Here is a 12753-nt window from a genome sequence, read left to right on the forward strand (position 1 = left end):
GCCTGTAAGAAAATGGTGGCCTGAAGATGATGCTAGGCTTGATTATTAGTATTATAATGAGGTATAGATCACTTATAGGTTAAAGTTCAAGCTACTGCGCATGTCCAGTGGGCCAGTTTTGGTTAGATCCACCCCCGTCTAGCAAGATAGTTTTGGAATTGGGGTGGTTTAGTTCTGGGCTGACTCAAGGGCCTTTATTAATAGACATTAGGGGCTGTCTTTAGTGATCATAAGACTCTAAAGTTGAGAAATAGGATAAGGGGGTTCAAGTAGGGGTCAGTCACAAGTTTTTATGATCACAAGATAAGGCTATATAGTTATGCAGTTATTATCTGAGATCAAGGCAGCTGGAATTTCCCTCTGGCTATTCTAATAGTATTACTTTCTAATACTTTCTAATATTAGAAAGTAAAAAGAAATAATTATATAATGATTCAGTAATCATAATCATTTGTTAAATCCTAATTTCTCAGTTACAGCATGTTTTCTTTTCTCTATAAGTGTTGCAAAGTTTTTTGTCACAGAACTCATCTAGATGAAAAAGAGATTATTTTTTTCCTTTGGAGACAGTGTTACTGCCATTTACTAAAACACCTGTTACGTGAATATACTCACTACCAGGGCAAACATCCTGTATATTACCTGAAAATAACAACCTCTCGGGTAATTCCCAAATTTATTTCTCTACCTCTGATTTCTCCCATAAACTCCAGACTCAGGTACTCAACCACCAACTTGTCACCTGCGTTCGGATACAATAGGTATCTCAAATGTAAAAGTCTGAAACAAAATTCCCTCTACAACCTGAGCCTCTAGCAGTCTTACCTATCATAGCAAATGTCAATTTTATCCCTCTAGTTACTGAGGCCAAAAGTTAAGGAGTTCTCCTTAACAGCTTTTTTTTTTTTTTTTTTTAATATGGGCAGGCACCGGGAATCGAACCCGGGTCCTCTGGCATGGCAGGCAAACATTCTTGCCTGCTGAGCCACCATGCCCCACCCAGGAGTTCTCCTTGATGTCCCTCTCTTACCTACACTCTACTTGCAAACTATCAGCAAATCCTGTTCCCTCAGTCTTTGAGATACATTCAGAAGCCATCTGTTTCTCACCACCCAACCTCTAATACCTTGGTCCAGTCCGGTCTACTATCACTGAGCCCATGAATGATTTCCACAGCCTCCTTAGTGTCTCCCTCTAGGGGAAGTTCCTTCCTTTCTTCTTCCAGCTTTTGGTAGTTCCAGTAGTTCCTTGGCTTGTAGCATTATAACTGCAATCTCTGCTTCCATCTTCACATGGCCATCTTCCCGCTGTGTCTATGTCCCTGGGGCCACATTTCCTTCTTCTTTATAAGAACACCAGTCATATTAGATTTAGGGCCTACTCTAATCCAGTATGGCCCCATTTTAATTTAGTGACTTATTCTGCAAAGTTCACATTCTGAAGTTCCTGGGACATGAATTTGGGGGGACACTATTCAACCCAATACACACCCTTATCACTGAGAGTAAAAGTCAAAGTATTTAATCTGGTCTAGTAATCAGATCTAATTTTCCCCAACCCCTGGCTGTTCTACATTAGAGGACTTTTACAATAACAATTGTAGAACATCAAGTTGATTTGAAGTATTCAGTATTATTATTAGAAACAAACAAAAAATACCCCTAAATCTCACTCTCTGATATTCTATATAAAACAAAGGCATTTTATTCTATGCAATGTTATCTTTAAAGATGAAGATTTTGCATTTTTGAGGATTGGTGGAAATGGGGGGAAAATGCTAAAGTAAGTTTGCCAAAAGCATGTGTTCTTTTCTTATTTTTTCATCAATTGCTTCTGATAAAGAAAAAGTATATTTCCATGCTAATCTTCTTTTTGCTCCTTCTGCTTTCTTATCTGTCTCCTCATTAGAAAGACAGCTCCTGGAGAGAATGTCTTATAATACTTGGCACATACATATACACAAAGCTTTCAATAAAATCTGTTGCTCTGGTTTGAAATTGGTGTGGAATCACTATATATAAACATACTCGTAACTGCAAATTTTTTCATATTTGTTAACTGCTTACTGTGCTCAAGATGCTGGGCTAGGTTTTTTCAGAAATGAAAGGAAAAAATGATAGAATGCCTTCTGTTCTGGTTTGCTAAAGCTTCTGGAATGCAATATGCCAGAAATGGATTGGCTTTTGCAATAAGGATTTTTTTTTTCTTTTTGGGTGCATGGTCCGGGAATCAAACCTGGGTCTTCCACATAGAACACGAGCATTCTACCACTGATGCAACAGGGATTTATTAACTTAGAATTTATAGTTCTTAGGCCATGAAAATGGGCAAATTAAGGGGTCAAGAGGAAGGTACCTTCTCTGAAGAAAGGCTGTTGGCACCCAGGGTTCCTCTGTCAGATAGCAAGGCACATCACCTTTATTTGTTGGTCCTTCGCTCCCCAGTTTCATTGCTTTTGGCTCCTAGTTCCAGTGGCCTCCTTACTGAGCTTCTAGGGATCCTCTCTTAGCATCTCTGGAGTTTTTTTTCCTCTAAGCTTCTCTAGGTTTTTCTCTCTTAGCTTCCTCAGCTTTTGCTGTCCTTTATGATCTCATAAATGACTTCAGTATAAAGAATAAGACCCACCTTGAATGGGCTGAGTCACATCTCAAATTGAAATAGCCTCACCAAAGGTCCCGCCCACAATGGGTCTGCACCCACAGGAATGGACTAAAAGAACATGGCCTTTTCTGGAGTACATAACAGCTTCAAACCAGCCTACCTTCTCTCCATTCTATGGAGGTTGATTCTGAAGAAACTGTGATTGGGTAAATGCAGTAATACATGCCCATTCAGCTTCAGATAATTGTTCAAAATTCCTTCTTTCATGGATGTTGTATCATCAGAGATCAAAATAATTTATCAACCAGGAATCTGAATAACTTTTCCAGGATCTGGTTTATGGTGAGAAACAGAAACTTTTAATTAAGTATTAATTATGTTCAATGTGCTTTAACCATTTCCTTTTAAAGCCTATTAATTACTATTTTAAACAGAAGAAAGAGCTTATCAAAACACAGATTATTCAAAAGCATGACCCCAGAAATTCTTGAATGCCTAATAATTGTCTTGACTCTCAAGAAGCTTATAATTTAATGATAAAACTAAGACCGGCAATAGAAAAGTCAACAAGCTGTATGAGTCTACCAGTAAATGTGGCATGCAATTAAAAAGATTACAAATGGAAGATATCCCTTCCAGTAGGTTAATCAAGAAAGAATTCATAGGAGAGGGATTAAATCAGATGGATAAACAGGTGGTTTTTTTTTTCGCATGGGCAGTCACCGGGAAGCGAACCCAGGTCTCCAGCATGGCAGAGTACTCTGCCACTGAGCTACTGTGGCTCACCCAGGTGGATAAAATTTTGATAGACATATTCAGAGGAGAGAAAGAGTCTTTGCTGGGAGAGACATGTAAATAATAATAAAAGAAATAATAATAGCTACTGCTTCTACCATGAGCCTGATTACATGCCTGGTGGGCAGTACTGATTGCTTTAATGACACTAGCATATTAAATTCTCATAACAATCCTTTCGGGTAGATTATGGGACTTACAGAGATGATGAAATTGTAATTAGAAATGACTTACCCAATGGCCATAGATGTGAACTGTGTCTCTCTGGTTCCAAACACTACTTGATTAAGGACTGAACTGTTCTATTCAAGTGAAGTGTTCACTATGAGAAAAAGTAAAATATACAACTGGAAACATACATTGGAGCAGATCCTGAGTACCAGTGTAAAGAGTTTGGTTTGCACATGTGTGTTTCTAGGTTTTTTTCCATATAGAAAAACAGGACATTTTGAAAGTTTTTCAGTAAGAAAGGCTTATGATTTAGAAATATTGCTCAGAGGCCACTATGCAAGAGGCAAGGCAAACTGAAGGCAAAAACGCAATTGAGAGTACAATGAGAAGAGTGCAGTGAAAATGTGCAGTCATGCTTTGAACCTACTGTATGCTTAATTCTCAAATAACTTACTTGGGGGAAGAATATCAGATGCCAAAAAGTTGCAAAGAGGAGAAATGTTCTACATTTAGAAATCTACAGCTGGAATATATATATCCATTATGATGGAGTAAATAAAAACACATAGGGGCTTAATGGTACCCATGATGCAGTAGAGAAATTGTTAAGAGCAGCAAAAAAAAAAAAAGTCCGAAAATGAAGGCAGAAGAGAATTAAAGCACATCAGAGAGAGGTGGATCATTCCATCTGGAATTCCATCTGGAAACTAGGCATAAGAGCAAAAAACCAGACCCTGTCTATGAATCATGAATCCAAATGAAGAAAAGTAAGAACAGTACTAGAGCCAGCTAAACCAGGTAAGGGGCAAGGCTTCTCCCCAGGACCACACTGAGGTATTGGAGTGCAATAGGAAAAAGAGAACCAGTGGGGTAGGCACAGATCAGGACCCTGCCACCCAACATGCTCACTGACACATCCAAGGAGAAGTCATGACTATGTTGTAAGCACTGATTTGCAGGAGCTTTGATGAGCATTTGTCGCCTTCAGTCCAAGAGAGAAGTTAGGCAATCTACACTGGACCAGAGACTCATTTCAACATTCCTCGGGAAAAAGCTGTCAGCACCTCTCTGGATTTGTCCTTATTCTGTCTAAGCCAAAATAGTATTAATTAATTGGATCCTCTTTTTATAGTGATCTGGCTCTGATCTTAAAAGACATTCCTACAGTGCTACATTAGCATCTGGACTTAAAGCCTTGACTCCCTGGAAACACTTAAGTTCCTACTTGTGAATCCAAATTTCTAGTTGTTTTGCAACGTAGTGTCTGCAAAGTGAGATATTTTTGGTTTATTGGTTTGTGTTGTTTGAAAAAGGTAAACAAGTAAAAATTAGTTGATTGAAATCCTGTCCTGAATATTGGCTTCACTAGCTAAGAAATCGATTCTATTAGTTATCAGCTGTAGTTCCATTTTCCTGCAATGAAATCTAGTGTAATAAGATACAATATTTTCAATTAAATTTGATAAGTTTAAGTAAAACTACATGACATACTTCCATCAAAGGGAATACGAATCGTTCTTCAAAGCAGAATCAATCTGTGATTTTGACAGATGATATTTTTCAGATTTAGCTGTGATTCAACAATGATACCTTTATGTCTTTATAGTAATTGACAAGGAGTAATTTTCTACTGTAAATCTATGTTCTACTTCATAATAGGAACACTCCACAGGGCCCCTGATTCTTAAGTTTTTATTTTGCAATCTACTTTGCATACAAATAAAACTCTAATTTTTGGGAAAAAAATGGCTTTATGATTAGCAATGTTTTCTTATTTTTATCTTGTAAAATATCTAATCTTCCTTTGAGCAATTAATGTATATGTTATATATATAGTTTACTCTATATCTTAATCTATAAGCAGAAATTGTATTTTGTTATTTTTTAAAAATGTCCTGAAGGCTAAGGAATCAAGGTAAACAATCTGGTTTCTTTGGAAATATCTGGGGAATATCCAAGCTGACATCACATAAATGAAGAAAAATGCAAATGAAAAGTTGTCAATCCTGATGTTAGTCCCCTTTTTTTTTTCTTTGAAGCCATACTAAGCACCAAAAAGCTGGGATGGGAACCACAATGGGAAAACATATTCGTGAGAACTTCAGTGAATTTCCTTTTCCACAGGTTGGAGGGCTTATAGAGAGCAAGCACAACCTACTGCTTCATTTCTTTTCTTTTTTTTTTTTTAAACATAACAACATACAAACAGGAACATTCTAACCATATGATCATTCCATTCTCGGTATATAATCAATAACTCACAATATCATCAAATAGTTGTATATTCATCACCATGATCCTTTCTTAGAACATTTGCGTCAATTCAGAAAAAGAAAAAAAAGAACAAACTCATACATATCATACCCTTACTCCTCCCTCTCATTGACCGCTTGTATTTCCATCTACCCAGCATATTTTACTGCTTCATTTCTTAATAAGAGCCAGTGACATAACAAGTGTTCAGTAAGTAGAAGAGAGTTCTCTGGAATCTAAGACATTTTGAGAGGATAAAAGGAACTAGACTGAAAACACCATTGACTGCTGAAATCTATATTATAACCTAGTGCCGTAAAGTAGTATTAATATACCTATCATGATTCAATCATCCCTCAGTTTGAATCTATCTTACATTTCAGATTTCTTTTACTATTTGCCAAAACTGAATTTAGTGTCATTTTAGTTATTTTTAGAAAGTGTTTCTAGATTCCTCTACCCTTTTACATAACCTTCAGTCAAAAAGATTTAGTATCTCTGAGATTCACTGCTTTTAATGACCAAATCACCTAGTGTTCCCAGGAGCACTGGAAGAAACGAGTTGCTGATATAAAACTAAGAAGTATCCTTTGTGACTTGACATGGTCTTGAGAAAACATGGGGTGTCTATGAGTTTTGCCCTACGTGAGTCATGACGCATTTGATGCTCTTTTGCTTTCTTTCCCCTTTCATCCTTCCAGTGAAATCAGATGAGTTGCAGACAATCAAGAAAGAATTAACCCAGATCAAAACTAAAATTGACTCCTTGCTAGGGCGCCTGGAGAAGATTGAGAAGCAGCAAAAGGCGGAGGCAGGTAAGTGGAAGGATCTGTGACCACAGATATGTCAGAATTATATCAGTGAAGCCGCATCAGTCACAGAGGCAGCGCAGGGTGAGGGAGACTCTGGCTGAGTTTAATAGAATTTAATATAGGCACATGGAATAAATAAGCTTTTAAGCCAAGAGTTGCAACAATAGAGTATTTTTTTTTCATTTCAGAGGATGTGAACTGAGTTTGCAAAGATTCACAATGAAAAAAGAACCACAACAACAAGGAAAAGTATTTTGATGATAATAATATGTGATGGTTGAATCACAAGTGAAAGTTTATATAGCAATATCAAGTAATTTTGAATAAAATAAAATCAATTAATGGAGTAAGGCTGTCAGGTTAAAATAAGATTCACATTTCCTTTAATTAACTGCAGCAAAACTTAACAGATTTAACAAATCATTTTTACAAAGCCCAACTCCCTTATTGTCACCCTGAAATCTTCCAATTTCACGCAACTCAATACCCATAGTATGCCCCTAGCCACACACTGGACAATTTCTTTGACTATATCCTTTTACAATTTAATGGCCTCTTCCCTTTGAAGTATCAGCCCTGATGCTGGTTCCATTATAATACAATTCTAATGACCTTTTCATGTGGCTACAGATATTTTTAGAAACATAGAATAAGAGAACTGGAGAAGCTTAAAGATGAGTTAGTCCATAGTTTGAAAATTGTGTTCTCCTAAGGCCTTAGAAGCCTCAGGGCTTCCTTGGAGAAAGTGAGGTGGAATTACTAAACCAAATAGGAGATAAGCACAGGCCTCCTCCCAACCCAACCCTTACTCCAATCAGTTTAGCTCTACCTCTTATCTATTTTATATGTTGGAATTCAGCATAAGACTTAATTTGATGAAAGAATTTCACCTAAATAAATAAAGTATTGAAAGTCATTGATCCAATACTACCTCCTCATTTCACAGATAAGAAAATAAAGGCTCAAAGAGACAGAATGATTTTTCTGTGGCTGTTAGTGATAAAGCTTGGTGTCAAACCCAGGTCTTATGGCTGAATCCAGTACCCTTTGCAGTACATAGTCTCAATCTCAGGATTTTACCCAGGGTCTGGTCCCAGAATTTTAATGAAAGGAGTTATCTGGGTAACCCCTAACTGGTGACAAACAGTTGGGATCTCAGACCCCAGAGCTTCAACAAGCAGAAGCCCATCAGTTTGCTGATTGTATCACTCACTGCAATGGGAACTAGAGCTCCCCTGTTGGGGGTGAGCCATGCAGACTCAAGAATGAAAAGAAGCCAGATGTAAGGTGGTGAACCAGCATAATGGAGAAGAAATAAACTTTGGTTAAAATCCTCACACCCTACTTAGTCTCAGTTCTCTCATCTGTAGTATGAGGATAGTAATGGCTATCTCACAGTATTCTTGTGTGAAGTGATTAAAGTGCCATAAGTAAAAAATATAGCACAGGGCAGGCCATGATGGCTCAGCAGGCAGGGTTCTCTTCTGCCATGCCAGAGACCCAGGTTCAATTCCCAGTGCCTGCCCATGCAAAAAAAAAAAAAAATATATATATATATATATCACAGTCCACAGTCATAGCACAGTATAAAGGCACAATAAATGGTAGCTCTTTGTGGTAGGGAGCAACACAAACATACAGACAAACGGACATTTCCCAATTTCCCTTCTACTTTCATATAACCCATTTTTAAAAAGCACGAGGCATGTATCTAGCACATGGCAAGCTCTCACTAACATTTGCTAAATTGATGTGGATAAGAAATGGTAGATTTTTGTTTAAATGTCTCTTACAAATGCTTTCTACTAAGAAAAGATCCTCTACCTACTCTTCTTAATACAGAACTAGAGAAATTTCGATTTTACAAAGGTTTTTTTTTTTATATGCTGGTTTATGACACTAAAGTGTTGCTGTAGCTGAAATATCCTGTGATGTTGCCTAAATCAATATTTCCCTTTGAGGAACTTCTGTGAAATTCATTATTATGCAAAACAACCCTTAGAGCAAAGGACTTTGATAACCAATTTGCACTTCAGTTTAAAGGATTATGGAGAACTCATTTAAATATAAATCACTTCAAAGAGAAAAATGTGATCTTTATTCTATCATATTATACCTTCCAGTTTGCTGCAATGAATAATATCTTCCGCATATCTTCTTGGATGATCGTCTATAAACATAACACTAAAATTCAAAGCTTGCATTTTCCTTTCATGAAAGGCTATCACTTTATTTTTGCACGTGTTTAAATTTTTCCAGCCATGAGACAGTTACTTTTAAACTGATAAGATTATTCCTTTAATATTAATGTGTTCTTACTTTAACACCTTAGGAAGAAAGTGGAATTAATTTGCAACTTCATTCTCTTAATAATTGTCTTCTCAATAGTATTCATATTTATGGAGATAAAATGATCGTTGTCTATATTTTTCTATATTTTCCTTATGACAAGAAATTGAGGTTATATGAAGAGCATCAATACTACATTCTAGAGAATAGAGAGAAATTCTTTAAAATTCATTTAAAAATACTCAATACTTCCTTATTAAATTTAAAGGTATACTCCTTTTAATGATTAATTGGCTTTAAGCTAATTATTTGCTAGCTAGCATTTACTTTTCATTATTACTTCTTTCATACATCTCTCATTCCCAAATCGCTATTATTCATTTGATAATAAATGGTATGCAGCACAGATGTAGCAGCAGCAGAGGGAAGGAGGATCGGAAAGAAAAAGTGGGGAAAGCCACACAACTCAGAACTTGTCCTGAGTTCAAGTTTCATTGTACCATTATATCATTCTTTTTTCTTTTTTGTTTGAAGTGAATTTCTACACTATCCTGAATAATCACAATGAAATATAAGTATATCATTTTGGATTCTGTACACTTTAAATTACTTCTAGTAGATGTTTGTGTGGTATCCCATCTCTTTCTTTGAGATTGTGAACTTCCTAAAAATAGACCATGTCTTCTCTTAACTCTTCTCAAAACCATATACTATGGTCAGTGAATGATTTAGCAAGTCATTTGGCTTCTCTAGGTTTCAGGCCCTTCAAGTGTAAACTAGAAGAATGAATTATGTACTCAAATATATACCCCAGCTTTTGAAATTAAATTTACAATTTGTATGACTCCATCACGTATACATTATTTTTTCCATTGAATAACACAACTTCTTTTGGTACATAGGGACTGTGTAGATTACTGAAAGCAATAAATCACCCTTGACATCAAGCCTACAATTGTGCTTCATTCCTAAATGATTCTCTTAGAAGACATACATTATATTGCACATATTAGAAGCACAGTTCACATATGCTGTATACAGTTAATGTTAACCAAAAATGGAGAAAAGAACAAGAAGGAAAAGTAAAGGCTGGATATCATACCATGGGCACAATTACTCCATGGGTATCTACATTTTTAAAAAAAAAATCCAGTTTCAGACATACATTCTGAAGTGAAAGGCAATCAGACATTATTTAATTCAACTCTATTTCCAGTAGTATACCTGATATATGGTCAGCCAGTCTCACCTGGACAATTCCAAAGATAACATCCAGTGTAAGGACTAAGCATTAGTGGGGTACAAGGGTAGTTCAGTGGTAGAATTCTTCCACCATTTAAGACACCCAGGTTCACCTCCTGGCCTATGCACTTCCCCAAAAATTTTAAAAAATTGAAAAACAAGAAAATTCAACAAATGATGCTACAATACCAGGATACTCACATGGAAAAAGAATGATATGTGACCCCTGTCATACAGCAAACAAATAAAGGAATTAAGCATTAGAAAGGTCACAAACCAGAGTCCAATAGGATAAATTCACCCTGCATTATGTCTGGTATAAGACAAAGATTTTTTAAATAAATAAATTGCCCAAAATTGGAATGTTGTAGGTAAATGTGAAAATGTATGACTTCTCTTGGAATTCATATTGGAATCTGCCAATAGTGCCACTCATTTTTCACGACATATACTTTTCAGTTTACTAATATCTTTATCCAGTCAGTTCACATACTTATGTTATTTATTTCATCCCTATTCACTTTTGTGACTGAGACCCCTATGGTAGCTTCTTCCTTACATTTCTCCTTCCAACATTTTTCTTACTTTGATTCACTTATCCTTTTACTGTCCTCTGAAACCAAGCTTAATGTCTAATCCCTTGTGAATGTAATGGCCAGTTGAATATTTAAAGGGAACTATAATGTTCTTACCCTTATAAAACTCTTGAACAAACAGTCTATATAATAAGCCTATGGATAATCTCTTTAGCTGCATTCAAACTTTGGTCTTCGCATCTTTGAAGCCCTTCTTTTCACATGTAACTTGGTTTTGTATCTAGATCCACCATCATCTCTTTTCTTTGAGAATCTATATTTTGTCACCCACAAATTGTGATATTCAGAATGCAAAACTGCTCCAGATATGATCAGTGCTGCAACCTATAACATGACTACTACTTCTGTTCTGAGTAAGTGCTATCATTGACACTTAAGATTGAATTTGTAATGCTTTAGCTTAAAGATGATGGATTGTACACATGAACTGAGCTCGACTTCCTCCTGAAACTGTATTAAAATAATGTGGGATTAAAAAAATAAACACAAACATAAACCCCCAGGGATAAAGAAATTGGGAACAAAATTTTAGAAACTGTATGGAGATGTTTATCTGACTTAGTACATCCAAGATATCTGAATCCACTTCTAACTACAAAACTTCTGAAAGACTCAGGAATTGACAGCATCAAATTTCTCTGGAAGAGAGGTTATAGATTGTCTGAAAGTTCTATATCTGCATTCTTAGCTTTCTCCCCTCATTGGCAGAAGACTAGAGATACATCTTTTACGAACATCTCAGGACTGAAAGATAACAAGCAATGTTGAGAGTAGTTGAAAACTGGAAGAGAAGTGAAAGTTTTATGCACTATCTATAGAAATGCCAAACTTCTCCTCCCCTTCACATGCCAGACTCCTGGAAGAATCCTAGAAAAGTCTTCGATTGGAAACATGAAGGAAGATTGAAAGATGTTGCAGTGGAGATCCCCAAGAAAATAGTCAACCGGATTTCCCTACAGAAGCAATACACTTCTATGCCTACAATGTTTCCAGTCATTTTAATACTGCTCTATAAGTTGAACAAACAAACAATGATCACCGGAGGAAAGCATTTAACATAAAAAATGAGGAATGGAAGAAAAATGGAGGAAACACATTATGAAGAAAGAATAAATTTTTTGAAGAACACCAATTAATACCTCCAAAGAGATGAGAAGATACTGCATCTTGAAATAATATGAAACTATAAAACAGAATATTCAGAGACTAGATAAAAGAACTCTTAGGAATTAACATGTGATAGCACAAATGAAAAATTCAATACAAATGTTGGAAGACAAAAATTGAAGAAACTCTCCCAGAAAATACAGAAGAAAATAGATATGGAAATTAGGAGTGGAAGTATAAGAACATTAGAGGATTAATTATCTCAGTATTGGAGTTTCAGAATGAAAGATGAGAATGATCATCAAAAAATAATAATTTAAGAAAAGTGCCCAAAACTGAAAGACATAGTTAACCAGATGAAAAATATTATCATGTGCCTGGAATGATAAAGGAATGATGATGCACATGAAGGCAACGAGAAGCTCCTACAAGCTTCCAGAGAGGAACAGAGTGGGAGGGGGTGAGGAAGAGAAAGAGGGAAGCAGAGAAAGAGGGACAGAGAGAAAGAATGGTTTTCATATAAAAGAACAGGATTCAGAATAGCTCCATTAGAAGATAGAATGCAGTGAAAATATGCCCTTAAAATTCTGAGGGAAATTATTTCCTCCCTAAAATTTTGTACCCAATACCAAAACTATTAAATATGAGGCTCAAATAAAGAAACCTTCAGATAGCAAAGTATCAAAAAATTTACATCTATTTCACCCTTTCTCTGAAAAGTATGGAAGGATGTACTTCACTAAAATAAAGAAGTAAACCAAGAAAGAGGAAAACATAGCTATCAAAAGCAGCGAATCCAAACAACAGAGGCAAATGGATTTCCCATCATTGTGGTAAAGGAGATCCCAGGAGATGATATGAGCCTAAATCTCAACTGGTCAGAAGCT

The 12753-nt window shown here is 36.0% G+C and overlaps 1 protein-coding gene across 16 annotated transcripts in view; it reads left to right on the plus strand.

Annotated features, from left to right (window-relative positions):
- RALYL (RALY RNA binding protein like) overlaps nt 1-12753 on the plus strand; it is a 741752-nt gene that overhangs the window by 676435 nt on the left and 52564 nt on the right. For 15 of the 16 annotated variants that reach the window (XR_013178318.1, XR_013178319.1, XR_013178316.1 and 12 more), the window contains one exon: nt 6522-6635. Coding sequence is in view for 12 of the 16 variants with exons in the window: in XM_077167112.1 (XP_077023227.1) it covers nt 6522-6635 (114 nt within the window). In the remaining 4 variants the exon portion in view is untranslated. Of the gene's footprint in view, nt 1-6521; nt 6636-6820; nt 6926-12753 lie in introns of those variants that run through there. The other variant, XM_077167108.1, reaches the window with a different exon arrangement.

The sequence above is a fragment of the Tamandua tetradactyla genome, chromosome 6, assembly GCF_023851605.1.
Source record: "Tamandua tetradactyla isolate mTamTet1 chromosome 6, mTamTet1.pri, whole genome shotgun sequence".
NCBI lineage: Eukaryota > Metazoa > Chordata > Mammalia > Pilosa > Myrmecophagidae > Tamandua > Tamandua tetradactyla.